The sequence below is a fragment of the Adiantum capillus-veneris genome, chromosome 9, assembly GCF_014529385.1.
Source record: "Adiantum capillus-veneris isolate H3 chromosome 9, ASM1452938v2, whole genome shotgun sequence".
NCBI classification, from domain to species: Eukaryota; Viridiplantae; Streptophyta; class Polypodiopsida; order Polypodiales; family Pteridaceae; genus Adiantum; species Adiantum capillus-veneris.
Window position 1 is genome coordinate 33,273,182 of NC_140939.1, and position 23,964 is coordinate 33,297,145.

Sequence of the window (23,964 nt, forward strand, 5' to 3'; positions counted from 1 at the left end):
GAATTGGTTGGGGATCTTCAACTTAACGAGATTATGGGCTGATCTGCTATGGCCGATGTTGAGGGTGCTGATGACGATGAAGTAGATGGGCTGAAATCTAGAAATGCTGCGATAGTACGGCGAGATGAGGGCCGAAAGTTGCTAACGCTAGGGCTGATTTGGTACTGCAGGGTTGATCGGGTACTGGAGGTCGATGCTGGGCAAAAATGCCATGGATGCTGGATTTGTTGGTGGAAAACGCCAGGGATGTTGTTGGGAAGCAAACGCTAGGCTGTGGTGTTGCTTCCCAAGGGGTATTGACTTCACTTGCTTGAATGGGTGATTCCTAGGGTCACTTTTATAGGTATTTCATGCTGGGTCGAGCAGGGATTTAAAAAATACCCGACGACTTGGCTAAGATGTCACTTATTAATGATGTCCCATTATTAGATAAGAGGTGCTTCTTATGTAGATACTACCTAAGCTTGGTACTATAAACTGGATGGTAACACTCCCCAATGCTTATAACTAGCAAACACTGGTTGTGCTCATGTGCAATCAGAGGGTATGCAACTAATCTAAAGTGCTTGGATGTGGACTTCTTGCGTACAGGTTCACATGGGTGCCAGGACACGTCCTAGACTACCTAAACCCTAGAAGGAGTTAGCTTGTTCACATGCACATAAGGTTAGATGTGCATGTGACATTTCTCTTGCTTTGTTTTGGTTTTGGTTTTTCAACTTGCTTACTCTAGTTTATGTGTATGTGCGCGGCGTCTATGTTGTCCTTGTGTGTGTTGAGTATGGTTTTTGCAAGCTTTGTTTTCCTTGTGCTTTAAACTTATGCGTGTTTGTGGATGGGTGCATAGATGGGTGAAGTCTATTTTCAAATTCATTGGTTTCTTTGTTTTCATTGTGTTTCTTGCCTTTCTCGATTTCTCATGCTCTCCCTTTTGGGTTGTGTTCAAATTGGGTTTTAAGGATTGCTGCTGTCAACTCGCTGCTCTACTCTCAACTTGCTCTACGAGGTTTTGCCAATAGGTCTCCAAGGTGGTTGTCTTCAAAGCCTCCACTTTCTTGGAGTTCCCTCCCTAGCTTTGGTCTTCAGAAAGCCACCTTGTGCAAGTGGACTATTCTCTATCCAGACTTATAGCTCCTTTTAGCTCCAGTACCATGCTTTGTATCTTTGTCATTGATTGCTTTCCCCTTTTGTTTATCCATTACTTGCCGCTGTTTAATTCTACCAGTTGGCCGGCATTGCACGACGTTTAAACTCTTGCAGATGTTCCTTGTTCTTTTCACGAGTGGTGGCTTTTGGTAGTTTAGGTTTTGATATGCCATAGCACAATAAGCTTTTGGTGGAAGTGCCTATCTTTCAGACTTTTCTATAGTTTTCCAGATGACTAGTTGTATCCAATTTTTACACTTTCCAGATTGTTGTCTTCGGGCCACTTTATAATTAGTGATGTACTTGCTTTTAGAATTAGCATTATTAATTTTGAGTGATTTTCCTAGTAATGGAAATCAGCTTCTTTCTTTGCAAACACACACACACACACACACACACAGAGAGAGAGAGAGAGAGAGAGAGAGAGAGAGAGAGAGAGAGAGAGAGAGAGGTTGTGCTAGCGTGAGCATTTGTGCAATCTAAAGCAAATGCCTCTCTAGTGATAGAGGGGGGCCCTTGGAGGGGGGTTTGGGATGCTATCTGGTGTTAGTCTTCTTTCTCTCTCTATTACTCATAGAACCTTCACTCAATCCCTCTCTTCTCTCTCTCAGTGCTTGCACATCTCTCTCATGAAGTGAAAAAGGAACCTTCAGTACGCACTGATCACTTATCGTACCCTCGACAAACACAAGGCGAGACTTGTTACTCAGGGTTTCACACAGCGACCAGGCGTGGACTTTGATGAGACCTTTGCTCCCACCGCTCGTATGACTACCATACGCACAGTGTTTGCTCTCGCAGCCGACTTTGGGTGGCCTATCTTCCAGATGGATGTCAAAAGTGCGTTTCTGAATGGACGTTTGGATAAAGAAGTTTATGTGGAGCAACCTCTTGGGTTTTGTATACCAGGCAAGGAGTACTCGGTCTATCAATTGTGGAAAGCATTGTATGGACTGAAGCAGGCTGGACGATAGTGGTACCTCACACTTGACCAGTTTCTTGTGAAGCTGGGGTTCAAGCGTACCTCATCAGATTCCAACTGTTATGTTGTCTCTGATGGCTCTTTGGTTGCGATAGTGATTGTCTATGTGGACGATCTCATTTTCACAGGCTCATGGACCAGCAGGATCAAGTTGATTATGAAAGCTATGGAGACACGTGTTACAAGACGGGCACCACGTGCCAATAGAAAAGAACAGACTGAACAGGCTTTTAGCACTTCAATAACAACTGAACTGAAAGAGAGAGAGATGACACGCGACACGGAGTGGCGGAATTCCATCCCAGAGAGTATTGGCCCCCAACCTTGGCGCCCCTTTCGGTATTTCTTTATATTGCATCAACACAGTACAAGCCGGTTCTCCAGACTCTGCACCTTTGCCAGGAAGCATGCTAGAGAATGAGCCCTAGCCTCATATTTAGAGGCCCTTGGCCTGAAAAGCAGTTATAGTAAAAAGCCTTTAAAACTCAAAAGCTTCTGGTCCAAAAGCAAAGCCAAAAAGCTGCTAGCGCAATTTATGGAAATCCGTACAGCCTATCACGTCATCAGCTAGCGCAAAACGCGGAAATCCGTACAGCCTGCCATGTCATCGCAATTTTAAAAAATCTGCCACATCATCAGTTTTTGCGTGTGTGCGGGTCCTGCTTTATTTTAATCCCTTTATGTCACTGGGGCCCCATCGGACGTGGTCCCCATAAGTTGGTAGGACTTCTTCTTCTTCTGCTACTTGTTCTTCTTAGGGTTTAGGCCCCTCGGTCGACATCTCCAAGTTGACTCCATTCTTTAAGGGTTTTGTCACGTCAGCAGTTTGTTACAACACGTTTCAAGATGACTGATCTTGGGCTTCTTCACTATTTTCTTGTCGAGTTCTTTCAGACACTAGAGGGCATCTTCTTTTCTCAGTGGAAGTATGTGAAGGCTATCTTGGAGAGATTCTAGATGACAGGCTGCAGACCCGATCGGCGCTCCTCTTGAGCCTGGAGAGAAGTAAACATATTGATCAAATATAGATATTGTAGGTTGAGCTCTTTCACAGATTCAAAGAAAAACATCCAAATTGCAAGATTAGCACGATAATGTTTGAGATGTTGAAGCCATTCTTTTGTAGGTGGCTGAAGGATAGATACACATGCTTGCGGATACCATGTGTAGATGCCCTTTTTAAAGGACACACACTGAAATGACATGCACTCTTGTGCTTTTGGGTTGCATGATACGGGTTGCAATTGTGTATACAATATTTGTGCCACATGCGAGAACATTAGCAAGGGTTTCTTGGCTTCACATCACACGTTCAAAGGTGTCACACAAATGTGGGAGTCCGTTCTTTGTCCAAAGCAAGCAGACGCAGTTTTTCATAGAAGGGAATTCCTGATGGGATACTGTAAGATATGTGGAGTCAATAGCAAGAGCGTGGTCCGTCGTCACGACAAGAGCGGTCCCGGCCGTCTCGTGAGAGGCTACAACTGCAGCCGAGGCTGTTTGTTTCTCCCTGTTGGCCTTGTCTTGCTTCTTCTTTCTACATTCTGATTCTCTGTGCCCTTTCTTGTGGCAATGGTAACATTCAATGTCCTTGTTCTTCTTCTTCTTCTTACCTTTACCTTTCTTGTTACCTCCTTGAGCTATCAAAGCTCCTTCTGCATCAACAACACCTCCGCCTCTGAATGCGGAGTGCCCCTCAATTTGTCTAAGGAAAGGGAGAATCTCGTCCCAAGTGGGAAAGAGGTACTTCCAGATGTGAGCAAACTCTGAAAATAGGGATCAAAGCGTGGGGGAAACTTGCATAGTAAGAGGCCAACCATGCGTGTGGAGGTGATGTCGTCTCCAGCAGAGACAAGGTCGTCCCAGAGTTCCCGCATGCGGCGGGTCAACCCATCAAGTGAGTTGAAATCCTTGAACTGGAGGTTGTACAACTCCCGTTCAAGTGTCATCTGTGTGGCAAATGAGGTCTCCGCAAACTGGTCAAGAATCCGTCTCCACAATGGATGTGCATGCTCCTCTTTGAAAACTTCCTTCGTGATGCGGTCCGAGAGGTTCATCATAAGAAAGGTGAAGACTCATATGCCCCGATCCACCCACTCGTCGATCCGGGCCTGATTGGTGGTGGGAAGGGAAGGCTGAGTAGCCGAATGGGTGAAATCATTCAACCATTCCGAGAGTCGATGGTAGGCAATAATTGTGCGGACTCGTGTCCTCCACACAAAATAGTTATGTAAATCCAACTTCTTCTCCTCAGCAAACTGGGTCTGGGTGAGGGCATAATTGTTGGATGTAGCGTTGGCAGATGCCGACGTAGTCGCAGAAGTGGAAGCAGCTGTAGTCGCGCAGAAGACGTAGTGGTCGCCTTCTGGGACTGTTGTTGTCCATTCTGCTTCGGAGTCGACATGTCGCGTGCTCATAGAGAAGTCCCAAAGGTAGATCGATAAGTCGTCGATGAAGGTACCGTTCCCAAGGCTCTAGCAGTCCAAAATAACCGCACGGACAACCAGCGGATGGTGTCTTGACGAGCGAGGGTTGGTTCAACCGCACAAAAGGTAAAAATTCAGCGTGCTGTCCGCCCAAAAAAACGCTGCAAGGGTGCTGAAAACGCTGCTGTAATAGAGATTTCAGCGTGCCTGTACGCCACCGGGCAGTGCAGGAGCGTCGCAGAGTGTCAGAGGAGAGGGTTCTCGCACTTTTCAGCCATCGAGGGGCTGAAAACTGAGAAAAAACAGCAAGTAATAAGTACGGAAAATGATGCCGTTTGGGTGTAGATACCTATCCAAGGTGTAGATCTGCAAGTTCCAGGCAGTGTAGAAGACTCCTAAGTGTTCCTTGGCGGCTCCCTTAGGTGCACAAGATCAGCGTTTTGTGTAAAACGCCGCAAATCACCAAAAACGCCAGCAAAGCATGGAAAAACGCAGCAAGATTTGCAAAACGCTAGCAGATTTTTGGTGCCGGTTTTGTGCGATTCTGTTGCATGCGCTAGGACTTGATAGCAGATCAAGGCCGCAAGTGCAAAAACACTAGGTTGCTGTTATGTCCTGCTCACAGGAGAGGGGATCTAGCCCAGATGCCATCGGGATGGGCGTCCAGTGTCCGGGCGGACGTAGTGTGAACCCGGCCAGTGAGGCCGGCCATTATTATAAAAGGGAGGCCAAGGCCTCATTTGCAGTTATCGACCCCACTGGCACAGTGCTAGTGGTTAGCCCGCGAGGCTAGGAGTGCGCGAGGTCACCTCGAGGAGGTGAGGCCGGGTGGTATGGGACGCTCGGTCTTACAGGTGCACGCCTACGTCCTCGGACGCTGGCCCCAGCACGGGGGAGCTGCCGGATGGTGGCTATGGTCGGGTGGTTCGTCCGACGTGTATCTGTAGGTGGTCCGTGTGGCCGGGAGATCCTTTCTCCGTGTACGTTTCATGGTATCAGAGCCGGCTTGGCTTCACGAGGGACTGTGTGCACACCTACGGATAGATTCGAGTCGGATAATATCTGTTTCATGCAATTTTCGATGAATCGGTTATTTAATTAATCATTTTTCTTCTCTTGAGCATGTTTGTAGGTAAGAAAATAATGTTCGGTTGCTAATTTTTGATAAAAATCAGCAAATTAGCAGGTGAAAGTGCTGCAAATTAAAGGACTTTTATCATTTTTTACTGGTTTTTGATGAAAATCAGCGTATCTCTGTTAGTTTTGGCTTAAAGCTAACATAAAATGCCTTTAAGAAAAAACCTCTCTGTAATCTCTTTCTTTGTGCGAAGCACACAGAGAGAGAGAGAAATGAAATGAAATGAAATGTTATATTAATGTCTTCAAAAGGCCAGAATGACCTATGAGACCAAACTGATACAAAGTGGTGAATCTGTTACAATGTCTGGGTACCTTAGTACTAAAGTACTAGGTGTGAAAAGTGTGAAAGTGAATGTGAAAAACTAAATACAAGGTATTAAATAAACTTCTTAGGAGCATTCTGGGTGTCTGGCTAGAATGCTTCTAATCCTTTGTTGTAGTCTCCTCCGGTGAAGTGTGCTTCTGCCTCTTGGTCGTGGTCGTCTCGATTTCCTAAGCTCAATCGCTCTGTCAATTAGGGTGCCTTTGGTATGAATGTGGGTACTCCTTTGTGTTGGCTGCTGGCCTCTTGCTTCCCCTTCCACTCCTGCTTCTCTCGATCCGAAGAAATCTATGATCTGCCTCTGAGGCTGTAGTGCTCTTTGTCTTCTCATTAGATTATCCCTGTGCCGATGTAGTTCCAGTAGGTACAAGCCTAAGCATCTTTGATCTTGGTATTGCATGATTCTATCTAGAGGTCCAAAGCCTTCTTTAAAGAGGCAGTGAAAATGCCCACGTATCTCGTAGTATACTGTGCAGTGGCATATGTAGTGTAATTCTGTCTCCGGCTCCATTCCGCATAACTTGCAAATTCTGCTTTCAGGTGGGATTCCCCTAAATCTGCCAAATTCAATTTCCAACTGGTGTGAGGATGTACGAATCTGACCAATAGCACATCTCAAACCATGAGACAGGTGGGTATCCATGTAACTCGGGCGAATCACAAATCCATCTTCAGATAGTTGTAGGAAGTTTTCTTTGTAGTCGGCCATCTTCGTGCCCAATTCTTGTGTAGGGTCTACCCATGTCCTCTTAGTATCCAACTGTATAAGATCCTGTCGGACGATCTTATTAATCTCCGTTCGTGTAATTGCCAGTGATGGAGCCTCAAGTGAGTATTGGAAGGGGGGTAATCTTTCCATACTGAACCCGTGTCTTTGAAACCACGAGGACAGTTGCGCATACCAGCATGATGTATCCCCTTTCATTGCCAATTGTCGAGAGGATTCGAGGGCCAGTCTAGAGAGAGAGAGAGAGAGAGAGAGAGAGAGAGAGAGAGAGACCTCTCTCTTGTGATACCCGCACACAAGCGTGGGTAGAGGGATTCTATGTAGCATGGAGAGAAGCCGTGCTGGCCTCCAGCGTGGAGAGGTCGCTAGCCCAGCTGGCCTCCAGCGTGAGTCGGGCACGTGCATCCACGCGCCAGGGAGGTGCGTTTTTTTTCCACGCAGCAGTGTCTGGGCGAGGCAGTGTTCGCTTCTTCTTGCGCTGGTTTTTTTTCCACGCTACCCAATTTCTTTTCAACTTTAAAAGCCTTTATTTTAAAGTATGGCCAGGACTTTTTGAGTTTGTTTTTAAGCTATAGTCTGAAACCTGAGTTATTAAAATAACTCACTTACAGAGACTTCAAAGTTTGCAGAGAAACTCATTTTTGAGCTCTCTACTTCTTTCTGCTGCTCCTCCCTCTCACTTGCTCGCGCTCTTGCGCTCCCGCCATCACCTGCTCGCGTTCCGACGCTCACGCCGACGCGTAGAGCTCTTCAAACTTCGACTTTTTGCGATCGAAAAGTGTAGAAAAAGCTCGGTTTTGCGTGAATTTTTCAGTTTTTCACGCACTTCGCCATGGATTCCTCCAGCTCGGATGTGCAGCGTGACGACGCGCCAGGTAACATTCAAATTCCATTCACGCATGCTCTCTACACATGGATTACAAGCACTTTCCAGAGCTTTGACCAGCGTGTTACCGCTCTGGAAAACACGAATGTTCAGGCGAACCTTCGCCTGGCCTCTCTTGAAGGGGTCGTACAGGGGCTCAGTTCCCGACTTTCTACTCTCGAAAATATGGCTCAGTCGACGACTGCGCGTATTTCCGAGGGCGAAACCCATCTCCAGCATTTGCGAACGCAGATTGCTGCTTTTGGGCGTTCGCAAGGTGGTCCGACTGCTACAATTCCGTACAAAACTACAAATTTCTCAGGTGAAGAGGAGTGTACGGAATTGGCCGTAAATAACTGGCTGCACCAGTGGACCACATACTTTGATCTCCATGGGGAGCATGATGAACGGAGGATTTAGACCATTTCTCTCTATCTGCGCAGCAAGGCGCTTACCTGGTGGCGTGACATGACAGAGAAGTCTACGACGTGGGCTGACTTTTGCGTGAAATTCAAGAGGGATTTCGCCAAAATGGACCCTTTGAAAGCTTACGCCAAACTGCAGAGTCTTTTGATGAAAAATCTGTCTTTTGATAAGTATACGACAGCTTTCAAAGAGGCGCTCACCTTCTGCAAGGTGGATTCCACACACGCCGTGCACATGTACTTGCTGGGGTTACATGAAGATTATCGTTGGGCCTTAATCAAGGACAAAGCCCCGACTGATGTCGAGGATGCAGTGGCCAAGGCCAGGACGTCCCATTTGATAAATGGAGCGAATTATGAGAAGAAAAGAACTGCAGACCATCAATCCGGTGAGGGTGCTTCGAGGAAGCGACCCCGATTCAAGCATAAGTCCAAATCACCGCCGAGATCTTCTCAGGAAAAGAAGAAAGCCAGAAATGCTTCAGTTGCTGATGCAGTGAAGAAGGGGGCTTGCTTCGGATGTGGCCAGACGGGTCACCAAATCAAGGATTGCCCCAAGAAGAAAAAGACGCAGAAACCGCAAGGCCGTCCTTCGGTTCAGATTCACGAGATCTCAGGTAACTCTGATGTTGTTCAAGTTGAAATCCATCATTTAGCGCACAGTTCATGCACTAATTGTACTTTTAGCACCAAAGTGTTTGGTAAGCACGATCTTCTCCGTTTCCCTGGGAAGATCAATGGTCACGACGTGACTGTACTCCTTGATAATGGAGTTTCACACAATTTTGTGGATGCAAAATTGGTGCAGAAACTGAACCTGCGGACACAGGACAGTGACCATGAGTATCGCGTGAAGATGGCTTGTGGCGTGGATACGGATGTATGGAATCGGATGCTTCCAGACTTGTCGCTCGAGCTGGCTGATTACAAAGAGATCCTGGATTTCCACATCATGCGTTTAGACAGAGCAGATGTTATTTTAGGAATTCCATGGTTTTATGATAAACAAGACTCATTGTATATAGACTATGTACATCACTCTCTTGTTTTTGTTAAGCAGAACATGCCTCATGTATCTGTGTCGCTTTGTAATCAGAAGTCTGTAAATAATGGTTTTGCCATACCAGTTATTACTGCTTTGGAAATGTATAAAGAAATAAAGTCTTCTGATGTTGACTTTTATCAATGTGTACCATCTGCTTGGTTTGATTCATTAGTGCTTGGTACTTCTGTCACTGAATTTCGTAAAAATGTTTCATGTTCTTCTGTTGAACTTGGGGATTCCGACGAATCCAACCTTATCCGAGAAATCATGACTGATTTCAAGGATGTTTTTCCTGATGATCTACCTCCTGGCTTGCCTCCTTCGAGAGGAGTAGATCATGGCATTGAGTTGGTGGCTGGTAGTCAGCCCTTCTCAAAGCAACCCTATCGGTTTAGTAAAACCGAGGAGGACGAGATTCAACGACAGTTGAAGGATTATCTCGACAGGGGTTTTGGTCGGCCTAGCAAATCCCCGTGGGGAGCGCCAGTGCTACTTTCTCGAAAGAAGGATAACACTATGCGCTTCTGCGTGGATTACAAGGGGTTGAATAAACTCACTGTCAAGAACAAGTATCCGCTCCCGCGCATGGACGATCTGATAGATCGGCTCCATGGAGCGTTGTATTTTATGAAGATAGACCTGCGATCAGGCTATCATCAGATACGGATCAAACTGGAAGATATTCCTAAGACAGGCTTCCATACGCGTTATGGTCACTATGAGTTTTTGGTCTTGCCTTTTGGTTTGACCAATGCTCCAGCTACGTTTCAGCAGATGATGAATGATCTGCTGAGACCATTTTTAGGCAACTTCGTTGTTGTATTTCTCGATGATATCTTGATCTACAACCGAAGTTTGTCTGAACACCTAGTGCATATACGCACTGTTCTCGAAGTACTCAGAACTGAGAAGCTTTACGCTAAGGCTTCTAAGTGTGAATTCTTTAAAAAAGAGCTTCTGTACTTGGGTCACATCATTACTCGCGATGGAATTCGCGTCGACCCTGAAAAGTTAGATAAAGTGCGAAATTGGCCCATTCTGAAGAATGTACGCCAAGTAAAGTCCTTTTTAGGCTTTACTGGATTCTTTCGCAAGTTTATCAAGGACTACTCTAAAGTTGTTGCTTCGCTTACGCAACTTTTAAAAGGAGGGGTGAAAGGGCTGAAGACGTCGGGTCCTCGTCGTAAAGTTAATCCCCCTGTTGTCTGGAATGAATGAGCGTCGAGAGCTTTCGGACATTAAAGCACTTGGTGACTACTGCGCCAATATTGCACATTGTGGATCCTAGCAAACCGTTTGTGGTTGAGACGGATGCTAGTGATTATGCTATTGGTGTGGCATTATATCAGGATGGACGTCCTGTTGCGTTTGAAAGTAAGAAGCTTTTTGATGCTGAGATGCGTTATCCAACGTATGAGAAGGAGCTTTACGCTGTAGTCCACGCCCTGAGGAAATGGCGGCACTACTTGTATGGCTCTACGTTTGTTGCATGGACAGATCATCACTCCTTGCGCTATATCTGTGATCAGGGTGATCTCAGAGGCCGGAAGGCTAGATGGGTTGAGCTTATGCAAGAGTTTGACTTTGAGATCCGTTATAGAAAAGGATCCAGCAATCGAGTTGCCGATGCGCTCAACAGGATTCTTGAGGTCAATGCCTTGTCTATGGCTCAAATCTCGACGGATTTCTATCTCTCTCCGAGGGCTATGTCGTTCCGATGGCCATTTTGGCAAGATATGGAACGAGGTCGAAGCGGGGGTGACTCGCATACAGGCTTGGGTGATCTAGAGACCCAAGTGAGTCGTGCTGGAGAGACGAGACAATGACAATATTCCATTAGAGGTGGACTATTGTTCAGAAATGGTAAAGTCTGCGTGCCGGAAATCGATGAGATTCGACAAAGGATTTTGTGCGAATGCCACGATGTTCCTAGCGCTGGGCACCCAGGCATCCAGAGAACTTTGGCTTTGGTCAAGCGATATTTCTATTGGCTAAGAATGCGCTCTTATATAGAGAGCTATGTGAAGAGATGCGCTCAGTGTCAGGTCAATAAGGCAGAGCGCCTTAGGAAAGCTGGCCTGCTACATCCATTGGAAATCCCAGATGCCAAGTGGCTGAGTATTTCCATGGACTTTATCATTGGCTTGCCAAATACTAGTCGAGGCAATGACGCTATTTGGGATGTGGTCGATAGACTCACAAAAATGGTGAAGTTTATACCAACGAAGTCGACAGTAAAAAGCCATGAGTTGGCGATTTTATTTGTCGATCAGCTTTATAAGCTGCATGGTCTCCCAGAAGATATCGTCAGTGATTGAGATACTAAGTTCACTGGCCGATTTTGGCGAGATGTCTTTGCTCACCTTCAGACGAAGTTGAGTATGTCGTCTTCTGACCATCCTGAGTCCGACGGACAAACTGAGAGGATGAATCAGACGTTAGAGGACATGTTGAGAGCCTATGTCTCTCATAGGCAATCTGATTGGGAAAGGTATTTTCCACAGTTAGAGTTTGCCTATAATAGTAGCAAGCATTTTGCTACTGGATTTAGCCCGTTCATGCTGATGTATGGATTTTAGCCTAAATCCCCGATTGCTATTGGCTTAGAGAAAGTCAAGGAACGCCAAGCTCATGATTTCCTGTATGACATTCAGGAAATGCTCGAATTGGCCAAGGATGGCATAAAAACGGCTTGTGATCGAGTCACTACTTATGCTTATCAAAAGAGATCTCCAAGGACTCTAGATGTGGGACAATGGGTCTATCTGAAGATACCCAAGGATTCCAAGACTATGCGAACAGGAAAGCATTATAAGCTTTCAGCTAGATATTGTGGTCCGTTCCTGATCACAAAGAAAATTGGCCAAGTTGCCTACAAACTGGCTCTTTCTTCGGATGTTAGTGTACATCCAGTATTTCATTTCAGCCGCCTTAGAGTGAAATTGGGCGAAGCTGACGTTGTTGTGCCTATCGAGGAAAATGTATGGCAAGATATGCAAACTGAGTATATTCCTCGAGAACCAGAAGCAGTTTTGGATCATCGTACCCGTCATTCTCGCCAAAAGGCTTATGACGAATACTTAATTAAATGGAAGGGTCAATCTGAAAGGTTTGCTACTTGGGAACCTGTTAGAGCTTTCAAGGCTCAGTATCCCCACTTCATTGATGAGGACATCAATGGTTCTTAAGGGGGGAAGTATGTTATGTCTCGCTCATAGGTTAGGGCAGATGCTGTCGGGATGGGCGTCCAGTGTCCGGGCGGACGTAGTGTGAACCCGGCCAGTGAGGCCGGCCATCATTATAAAAGGGAGGCTAAGGCCTCATTTGCAGTTATCGACCCCACTGGCAGAGTGCCAGTGGCTAGCCCGCGAGGCTAGGAGTGCACGAGGTCACCTCGAGGAGGTGAGGCCGGGTGGTATGGGACGCTCGGTCTTACAGGTGCACGCCTACGTCCTTGGACACTGGCCCCAACACGGGGGAGCTGTCGAATGGTGGCTATGGTTGGGTGGTTCGTCCGACGTGTATCTGTAGGCGGTCCGTGTGGCCCGGAGATCCTTTCTCCGTGTATGTTTCAGCTGCTATCCAAAAACACTGGCTGATGACTGCAGAAAACGCTAGGGCTGAAAACGCTGGTCTGTGTCTTGCAGTTTTCCCGCGATGGAGGAGCTTCAAACTGCTAGGTCTAGCTTTGGGGAGGAGGGATCGATCAAGATTCTCCGTTCTTGGCGAATGATACCATGTGAGAGTGAGCAGCGGAAAGAGTGTGAGCCACGCACGGAGAGAGAGAGAGAGAGAGAGAGAGAGAGAGAGAGAGAGAGAGAGAGAGAGAGAGAGAGAGAGAGAGAGAGAGAGAGAGAGAGAGAGAGAGAGAGAGAGAGAGAGAGAGAGAGAGAGAGAGAGAGAGAGAGAGAGAGAGAGAGAGAGAGAGAGAGAGACATGAAATTTTATATTAACGTCTTCAAAAGGCCAAAGTGACCTATGAGACCATAAAGTTACAAGGTGGTGGATCTGATACAAAGTCAGAGTAACAAAATAACAACAATACAAAACAAAGATATATACTATGGGATCCTAGCCTGGTCGATGTGAACTAAGAAAAAATGGGCGGCTTGCTGGGATAGCTAAATCACAGGAGATCTAGCATCGGTCGTTGGCGGATCTCATCAATCTCCTCTATTGTTAGTAGTCTGACCGGGCGTCGTGCATGCCTGGCCAGAGTTCTCCGAATCTTCTGACGTAGCCTCCGTCGATGCTGTGTAGTCCTCCGCAATCGTGAGCGCCTGAATTTCCCGAGTTCAGTCGCTCGGTCGATCAGTGTGCCTCTGGTGTGAGACGAGAGGGAGCTCTGTTGTGGGAGTGGCTCCTGGGGCTGTCCCGTGTCTGCTCTGAAGAAGTCTGTGATCCGTCTTTGAGACTGGCTAGCCTCGCCACTCATCAGGCTATCTCTGTGTCTACGGAGCTCGAGCAAGAACAAACCCAGGCATCTCTGATCCTCGAATCCCATGACTCTTGAGAGTGGTCCAAAACCCTCTCTAAACAAGCAATGGAAGCGGCCTCGTATCTCGTAGTAGATGGGGCAGCGGCATGTGTAGTGCAACTCTGTCTTAGGCTCCATGTCACACGAGGGGCATGTCCTGGCCTCTGCTGGTACTCCGCTGAGAGAGAGAGAGAGAGAGAGAGAGAGAGAGAGAGAGAGAGAGAGAGAGAGAGAGAGAGAGAGAGAGAGAGAGAGAGAGAGAGAGAGAGAGAGAGAGAGAGAGAGAGAGAGAGAGAGAGAGAGAGAGAGAGATGAAATGAAGTGTTATATTAACGTCTTCAAAAGGCCATAGTGACCTATGAGACCAGAAAGTTACAAGGTGGTGGATCTGATACAAAGTCAGAGTAACAAAATAACATAAGAACAGTACAAAACAAAGATATATACTATGGGATCCTAGATTGGTCGATGTGAACTAAGCAGAAAACTAAGCAAAAACTAAGCAAAAATGGGCGGCTTGTTGGGATAGCTGAATCACAAGAGATCTAGCATCGATCGTTGGCGAATCTCATCAATTTCCTCCATGGTTAGTAGTCTGACCGGGCGTCGTGCATGCCTGGCCAGCGTGCTTCGAATCTTTTGACGTAGCCTCCGTCGATGCTGTGTAGTCCTCCGCAGTCGTGGGCGCCTGGATTTCCCCAGTTCAATCGCTCGGTCGATCAGTGTGCCTCTGGTGTGAGACGAGGGGGAGCTCTGCTGTGGGAGTGGCTCTTGCGGCTGTCCCGTGTCTGCTCTGAAGAAGTATGTGATCCGTCTTTGGGACTAGCTAGCCTCGCCATTCATCAGGCTATCTCTGTGTTTGTGTAGCTCGAGCAAGAACAAGCCCAGGCATCTCTGATCTTCGTATCCCATGACTCTTGAGAGAGGTCCAAAACCCTCTCTGAACAAGCAATGGAAGTGGCCTCGTATCTCGTAGTAGACGGGGCAGCGGCATGTATAATGCAGCTCTGTCTCAGGTTCCACAGAGAGAGAGAGAGAGAAATGAAATGTTATATTAACGTCTTCAAAAGGCCAAAATGACCTATGAGACCAATCAGTTACAAAATAGTGAATCTAATACCATGTCTGGGTACAAAAGAACTAGAAAAGAACTAGAAGTGGAACAAAATACTACTACTACTACTACAATCTAAAACTATGTGGGTGTAGCAGCTGATACAATAGGTACCCGGTAAACTGGATGTAACAGTGTGTGAAACAAAGATGGAAGAAATGGTGAGGATCCATCCTCATCTGCACTCTGGATGTCGAGAGAGTATGGCTCGAATCTTCTGTTGTAGTCTCCGTCGATGCTGTGTAGCTCCTCTCCTCAGTCGCGGTCGTCTGTATCTCTGTAGCTCCAATGCTCGGTCGATGAGAGTGCCAGTAGTGGTCGAATGAGTGTGGGACGAGCTCTGCAGTGGTGGCTGCTCCTCTGGCTGTCCCATATCTAGTGAAAAGAAATCTGTAATGTGTCTCTGGGACTGCCTCTCTCTAGCTCTCCCCAGTAAAGTGTCTCTATACGTGTGTAACTCAAGTAGATATAGTCCAAGACATCTCTGATCCTCATAACTCATGACCCTAGATAGAGGACCAAAACCCTCTCTGAATAAGCAGTGGAAACGCCCCCGTATCTCATAGAACACTGTGCAATGACATATGTAGTGCAACTCTGTCTCTGGCTCTCTCTGGCATAATCGGCATATCCTGCTGTCTGCTGGTATCCCTTTGAATCTACCGGTCTCAATCTCGAGCTGATGTGAGGATGTGCGTATCTGACCAATGGCACAACGCAAACCATGAGACATATGTGTGTCCATGTAGCTGGGTCGAATCACAAACCCATCTCCTGTGAGGTGGAGAAGATGCTCTCTATAGAAAGCCATCTTCGTGCTCAACTCCTGAGGCGGCTCTATCCATGTCCTCCTGGTGTCGAGCTGGATCAGGTCCTGACGAATGAGTCTAGTGATCTCCACCCGTGTAAGAGACAGCGAGGGTGCCTGAAGAGAATACTGGAAAGGGGGCAACCTGTCCATGGTGAAGCCATGCGTCTGAAACCATGAAGTCATCTGTGCATACCAGCATGAAGTGTCCCCCTGTAGAGCTAACTGTCTGGAAGACTCAAGGGCCAATCTAGCATATCTGTCTCTAGTAGTATCCCATAGGCTGTGCACAAAGGACACTGATCTGGTAAGCGCCTCAATCTCCATGGGGGGGGCAGCTAGCTCTGCTCGAATGATCGCGTGAGGTACGGAGGCCTTGGCTCTAATCAATCGGGAGATCATAGATACCAAGGGCCTCTCCATACGTCTCCAACCATCCTGGCCTACAGAAGGTCCCCATACCTGTACCCCATACATCATAGCTGAGGCTACTAAAGTATCAAAGAGCCATAACTTTGTCCGAGGTTCCTGGAACTGAACCTGCGAACACATCCTCTCCAAGCCTCCCAAGGCCGCATAAGCTCTGGTCAGTCTAGTCTTTGCTGCTCTCCCCAAAGAAAACCTCGGCCCAGTGAAGACTATCCCAAGGTAAGTGTATGCATCTGTATACTCCACAATCTCTTGACCATACGTGAAGGTCGGTGCCGATCTCCTGATCCACTGCGGTGTGGTGTTAAACACCATGACCTTGGTTTTACCAAGGTTTACAGACAATCCACTATCCTCTGCAAAACTGTGTAATGCATCCAACTGTCGCTGCATACCCTCTGGTGAGTCAGAGATCAAGACAATATCATCAGCATATAACAACAATGGGATCCACGTCCCTGCCAGCTGGGCACCTCTATCACCCTCTCTGTCAATGTAATCAGACACCTCATCAACATACATACCAAATAGAGTAGGAGACAATGGGCAACCCTGTTTCACCCCGATAGTGGAGTGAACTAAGTCAGATATCCCCTCTGGGGTGCGTACATGTCCCATCACTGATCTGTATAAAGCCATAATCCCCCAAATCAACACTGTGGGCACCCCCATCTCCTGCAGTCTGCGCATCAGTCGAGCTCTCGGTACCATGTCAAATGCTTTGCGGAAATCCACAAAACTACAATAAATCCGTCTCCCATGTGACCTGCCCTCCTCAATGATAGCTCTGAGTGTCAGAATATGGTCAAGAGTGGAGAAACCCCTCCTGAAACCTGCCTGTCCCTTTGCCCGTACACCCTCACCCTCTGCCCAGTTACTCAACTGCTGCTCAATAATGGATGCATACAATCGTGCCAGTGTGTGTCCAACCATAATAGTGCGGTAATTTCCAGGCTCTGTAGGATCACCTGCCTTGAATATAGGCACAATAGTAGACAACCTCCAAGTCTCAGGTAATCCCTCACACATGGCACGATTGAACAACACTGCAAGAACCTCCATCAGCATATCCCTAGCATGTATAAAGTGCTCCGCTACTAGACCGTCATGATCGTAAGCCCTCCGGGTCCTCATCCTGTCAATGGCTCTCTTTACCATCTCAGTGGTAAAGAAGGTGCTCGTAGGTGGACATGGCTCTGTAGGATCTGGAAGGGGATCCTGCCCAGGAACCGTATATAACGATGCCGCATACTGGCCCCACACATCAGGAGAAGTAATCACTGGGGGAGGGGAGTGCTCATGGAAGAGTCGCCATGCCTCGCCTGAGTCTCTACTCAAGAACAACTGATACAAGTCTCGCTCCATCTGGGCCAGGTAAGCTCGTTTCTTCTTTCGCACAAGGCGTCGGAAAGCAATCCGCGACTGTCTGTAGGTGATGACTCCTAAATGAAGATCCCTCTGAAGTTGGGCTCTCATCTCTCTGCACTCCTCATCATACCAACTATTCTGGGGCATGCTCCCAGAATGTCGCCTCCGATCCGGTTGAGTGTGTGGGTATGCCTCTGATGCTGCATCATGTAGTGTCTCAGTCAATAAAGTAGTGCACTCCTCTACTGAGAGGCCTGGAGCAACTGTGCATAGACGATCCCAGATCGCCTCTGTATAAACCGAGTCAGTCTCTGGTGTAAATGTATAACGGGTGTGTGACCTGCCTCCTGATTTCTGGGCTGTACTAAACTGAAAAGATACAGACAGTGTCAAGAGAGCATGATCCACTGCTACGCCCACTGGTCTGGCTCCCACCATGAAATCCTGAATACAAGGAATAAAGCTCGGCTGTGTCATAACATAGTCCACTGTACTGGCCCCATGTCTGTGTGGAAAGCATGTGAAGCCTGCTGCTCCAGGAAACCGCTGTAAGCCATTAAGTATGGCTAGCCCATGTGTAGTCGTCATCTCCGTGAGGTATCTCCCATACTCAGTCTGCTCTCTGTCATGTGAGCATCTGTCAAACCCCAGCTCACCCACATCCAACTCTCTAAGCATCTCATCTGAGGTGTCGTAGAAGACTGTCTGACAGTTGCCCGTTCGAGCATTGAAGTCTCCTAGGAGGATGATATCACCATCCCTAGAAAACTCCCATATATCATCATCTAGAATTGAGAAAGGCGACTGCCCTCTGGATACAGCATATACTGACGTACTGGGGGGGAAGTAACATATAGCAATATATAGAAATCGACCTGTGTCAGCTCTCAGCCTCACCCACATGTATCTAGCCTGATCATCTCTCCGTACAATATGTAGTAGTGGCTGTAGCTCCTCCCTAAACAACACCGCTACTCCTCCTGAACCTCTACTCCCATGCTCAGATCTCGTGACTGTTCTGTGGGCTGTCTCCCATTTGTATCCCACCACATGTGGCATCAGTTGGCCAGGGGCCTGGTGAGTCTCTGAAAAGAAAACAATGTCCTTGTCTCTGAAACTGTCCTCAAAGGCACCAACATCCAACCTCATAGACCCATTACAATTCCAAGTCGCCATCCTCAATGTGGTCCCATAGGTCTCGCACCGTCATGTAGAGCGCCGCTCTACAATCACCACCCGACCATCTCTGTAAAAGGCCATCTTCCCCTTCTCCCTTGCCGCTTGAATCTCGGGCATTACTTCTCTCATATGCGCAAGTTGTGAGAGAGTGAGGTCATCGCCTAAGAAAATACCTGTCTTCTTGAGAGTAGGTCTCTTCCTCAAGAATTCCTTCTTCTCTTCCAATGAAGGGAAGCGTAGTATGAGAGCTCTTTCCTTTGAAGATTCTCCGGGGCCCTCACTCTTCTTGCCCACTCTCCATGCCTTTGTGTGTGAAGGCTTCTCCACCCCCATCATTGATGTGAGGCTTGTGACCTCTTTTTCCACATTGTTTATGTCCTTGAGGCCGGTTACCCTCACATGTAGAGCCCGCACCCTCCTTCTTTGTTCCTCTTCGAGGGTCATGTTGATAAGAGTGGGTGTACAAGGAGCTTCCTTACCTTTCCCTTTCTTGGCAACCTCAATCCATTTTTCGGCCTCCTCTACTTTCTTTTGCGTTTCGGATATGACCGCGGCCCATGACTTCTTCTCCTCATTGATGTTGTCAATTTCTTCCCTCAAAGAGGGCTGAAATTCCCCCTCTTCAAGCCCATTTTTTGACCGTGTTTCCAACACTTCTTTGTGGAGGTCCAAAATGCTATTCTCCAACGTGGCGATCTTGTTGAGAAGATGATCCTTCTCGTCCTTCCACCTCTTCTCCTTTTCTTCATTTTCTCGGAGGAAAACGGTCTTCGCGTTCCTCCAATCTTCCATCTCTTTTCTCCATGCTTTCATTTCCAATTCAATGATGGAAATTCGTTTGGAGTGAAGCATATATTTGAGTTTGCTTGTTGCCATAGGTGAGGTTGGGGATGACATGAGAGAGAGAGAGAGAGAGAGAGAGAGAGGAGAGGATTGATGTTTCTAAAGTGCAGAAAATGCAGCAAACCCTAAAACGCAGATCTGTCCACAAAAATACAGGTCGCGAGCCCTAAAAACAGGTCGCGAACCCTAAAATACAGCAGCAAACCCTAAACGAAAGCATGGTAAAGAGAGAGAGAGATGGCATGATGAGAGAGAGAGAGAGAGAGAGAGAGAGAGAGAGAGAGAGAGAGAGAGAGAGAGAGAGAGAGAGAACTTGTAGCAACTAGTTAGGAACCTCTTCCTTAGGTGACCCACCCCCAAGAGAGAGAGAGAGAGAGAGAGAGAGAGAGAGAGAGAGAGAGAGAACACAAGTGCTTTGCAAATGATGCTCTCAATACACAATCTGTGAATGACTACAAGACCCTAAGCATTCTATTTATAAAATCTTAGGTTGAGGTAGGGCAAAATGTGTAATTGGTGCAAAAAGCATAAAAGCCCAAAAATGGCTAAAAATGTGTGCACCTAGCCAGGCTTAGAAAATGACCGGCCGGACACGTGCTAAAAGTGTCCGCCCATGCAATCTACATGATGTGCGATGGGTGGCTAACCCGGGACAATCACTAGCCGTACAAAATGGCGAGGCAACGGTGGTGTAACTCTTAACACTTGCAACTAGGAGTCTAGACCCTTTCATGCAAAGCAAAAGGCTCTCACTATTGAGACATAAACCCCCACACAAAAGCGGCCTTCAGATCTAGACCCTTTCATGCAAAGCAAAAGGCTCTCACTACTGAGACATAAACCCCCACACAAAAGCGGCCTTCAGATCAGCCCAAAGGCCCCGAAAAGAAGCGAGAGGGAGCGAAGAAAAGCAAATTCCTCACTCCCTCTCAGTTGAAGGCCTACATGGAAGAGGGTAAATGTTTCTATTATGGCGAGAAAGGCCACCGGAAACGAGATTTCCCATAGCTTAAGAAAGATTCTCCTACTTTTGCATCAAATTTAGTACCTAACGTACAAGCCAACACTAGGATAGAGAAAGGAGAAAGGCAGCTCTCAAAGGGATGGGGCAGCTGGAGGTGATATCGCACGGATTGCCCCCCTGTTCGTGTTCAATTCACCTAGTTCGGCTGTCACTTTGACAAATCCTCTTTAACTAACACTTCTAGACTTGAAAATTCAGAACTTTAGAACAAAACTTGAATCTAGAGGCTCCAGACAACCAATGGATTGGATTGTGGAAACAATGTGGTACAAGGACTGCTTTATAGAGGAGACGGAGAGACTTGAATAGCCATTGCCCACCACCATAGAGAGACATGCCCTTGAGGTGAATAGATCATCCTTTGACCAAACACTGCAACTGTTTGGTGTAGAGCTGCAGCCACTCGACTTCGTGCGTGTAGGTGTGAAAGGTTAGCAGCCAAGAACATAGGTGCTCAAATCTGCTTGGTTTGTAGGTTCTAATGCAAGTCCGTTACAACAATCAAAATCATCGAGACTTTTAGTCCTATGATCGAATATTTTTTGTCTGGGTTCAAGAAGCATGTAGTTTGCTTTGATCAACGTGTCTATGTTTCTAATCTTCTCTTGGGTTGAGTTTCTAAGATTCAAAGAAGCTACAAGAAGAGCTCTACAAGGAGATTCGTGGAAGGATTCAAGAAGATGATATGAAGGTGCCACTGCGAAAAGGCCCTTTCTTTTATTATGAAAAAACCCTCAAGGACCAGCAGTACAAACAGCACTGTAGACGGGAGATTGCTGGGGGTGAAGGTCCTGGTGATGTAAGGGAAGTTATGGATATTGGTCCTGATACTCCAAACGAGCAGATTTTACTCGATGAAAACAAAGAGGCAGCAAAGCATGAGTTTTATTCTGTTGGAGCATTCAAGGTAAGATTGTCTTGCTGGATGCATATTATTCAAATACAATGTCTTTGAACTGAAGGTGATGAGCTGTAAGCTTTTTTCTGACATTTCTAGAATGGTTTTCAAGTGAGATTGACAGTTGGGGCTAACTGTGGGTTCATAAAGACACTAACTTAAAGATATTAAAGAGCATAAAGCCAACAAAAACTCTGTTGATGTGGAGGTGTTCTTGACGCCTTTTGTATTGATGTCACTGTTCTGTCACAGTCAAATTATGGTTGTAATAGCTTATGTCTCTGAAGTTGAGTACAGATTGCCTGAACTGAGAATCCACCAGTCACTAGCTGCCTAGGCTGGCTGATTTTAGGAGAAGCCATGAAGAGTCCATTGCCAAGAGTCAGTTTCCTGACACTGTCGCAGAGCCCTTCTTCTTACCAAAAAACAGTGAGCATGCGCATCTATGCAAGCCAACTGCTTTTGTAAACCATGATGAGCAACCTTCCATTTGTGCACCTTTACAGAAATCATTTCAAGAAGGGCCAAGATCTGCTGTTTTTAATCTGAAGGAATGGTTTCAGGGTCCTGTTGATCTTGGATTTCAGATGAGAAATTTGGCAGAGATCGAGTGGAAGGAAACACCCTTAGCAGAGGGTCCCATTAGTGGTGGCTACTCAGTTGTATGTTTAAGTTGTATGAGTGGATGTGCAGATTTCACGAAGGGAAAATTTTTGTGAGTTGCAAAGTGCTGCTATTCACTTTCTGTGTTGACTGGTGTACATGGCCTGTCGGCTACATTTTTCTTTAGCCATTTTTTTATTTAACAGATTTCTTTGGTGTTAGGCTACATGTGGTTGAGCTCGTGTGCAGCTTCAGAGCCCTGACTGACTATGTATGCAGACCTTTGAATTTTTGTTGGGTCTCTGTGTAAGGAGCGTTCATTGTTGGCTCTAAATTTTGCTAGGGATATCACAGTATTAACTCAGTGTAGGCATGATGGTGCTGAATCCTGATGGTTATAGTCTTCAGGTTGACTAATATGCATGATCGTAGTCAGTGCTATGCTCGGTTATATTGTTTGTTGATGAGTAACTACTAACACTAGTCTTTAAATCGTGCTGTTCTTGACCCTGAATTTGGGCTTTGCTTGGGTCCACTTAGATATATATCTGTGCCCAAAGATTCCATTACTTCAGGTTCTTAACATATGAACCGAGTTTCCTCCACAAGGGGCACTATTTACCACGCTGACAGATATGGTGGCCACATGCAGAAGCCAAAAGGAAAGTTGTCAATGGGCTTGCAAGTTATTCAAAACCAAGAGATGGCCATACAAATGCATTCACAAGCATGCTAACCTTTTGGAACACTACTATTTTAGGAGTAGAAAATCACAAGAGGAGGTGAACAGCCACAGGAAAATATACAGCTAATTAGTTTTAGCTTCTTAGCTCAGACCTACATGGTCAAGTTAATGCTGATGGAGAAAGAGTTCCAAATGAGTGAAATTTTTAATTTCTAAGTGCACAGGTTTTTCTGGAAAATGCTGACTTTTTTTTAGTGAGAGTTTAGAACGATGTGAAACCACACAGACACAGAGGATAATGTAACCAATCAAAGTGTCAAAGTGTCAGTGCACATTGTCCTTATCATTTTCTATTTTTTTGGTCAATCAGTTAAAGAACTCTGAAGTTAAACTAACCTTGCTATGGTGGATGCTTTGTAGGTAAGTCCAGATCACAAGCTCCTAGCATATGGCGAGGACACAAAAGGTGATGAAGTTTATACTGTCTATGTGGTGGCTATAGACACTGGCGAACATGTAGGAAAGCCCTTAAAGGGAATGACAGAGTGCGTGGAATGGATCAACAGCGAAACCCTTGCATATATAACCCAAGATGATTTACATAGGCCATTCAAGGTATCCTGTTTCTTTGTATTGAGTGGCTTAATGTTTCTTGCTTATCAAGTCTAAAGTTGAGCTCTCTTTATACATTGAACAGTAGCTTGCTAAATCTACGTTCATTGCCTGGGTGATTTTGCTTGCGTTCAGAGGTTCAAAGGTTGCTTATTTATTTCTGTTGCTCGCTGATCAGGTTTGGCGGCATAAGCTTGGTACTGAACAGTCAGAAGATATCTTGCTTTATCACGAAAGAAATGAGGAGTTCTATCTAGATCTTTCCAAGTCAGAAAGCCAAGAATTTCTTTTTGTGTCTTCGTCTAGCAAGATCACCCAATTTGTGCTCTCTCTAAAGGTTAAGGACATCTCCCAAGAATTCAAACCATTAACACCCAATGTTACAGGCACTGATTTCTCTGTTACCCATCGCGGAGGACATTTTTTTATCCAAAAAAGGAACGATGAAGTATACAACTCAGAATTGCTTGTTTGTCCTATTGAATCTGTGACGGACACAGCTGTCTTACTTCCTCATAGGTCTAGGTATGTTTCATCAAACTTGACCTTATGCGTGCAGCTGTATGAGGTTCTGGTATTTTATTTTAATGTGGTGCTTTTATCTTTTCACTCAAATTAAAACCCCAGAGTTAGTCTCGTTGTTGTTCATTTCTGTTTATTGATAACATTGATAAAGCATCTGCTACGTCAGTGCTTTAATGTGGCCAATATCATCAAGGAGAGTAAACTGTGTAGAGTTCTTTATCGAAGAAAGCAAGTTGCTATTTATGTAAAAAAGCGGGCAGTGGACTGCAGGTAGGGCCTCTAAGACTCTTAGCCCATTGTGGGAGTCTCTCTGAGGACTGG

General features: G+C 46.3%; 1 protein-coding gene across 1 annotated transcript in view; it reads left to right on the forward strand.

The window, feature by feature from the left end:
• Positions 1-23,964, forward strand: part of LOC147450313 (Prolyl oligopeptidase family protein) — a 113,198-nt gene that overhangs the window by 10,429 nt on the left and 78,805 nt on the right. The window contains exons 2-4 of the mRNA XM_086519578.1: positions 20,944-21,227; positions 22,927-23,121; positions 23,297-23,643. Coding sequence (XP_086375704.1) covers positions 20,944-21,227; positions 22,927-23,121; positions 23,297-23,643 — 826 coding nt within the window. The remainder of the gene's footprint in view (positions 1-20,943; positions 21,228-22,926; positions 23,122-23,296; positions 23,644-23,964) is intronic.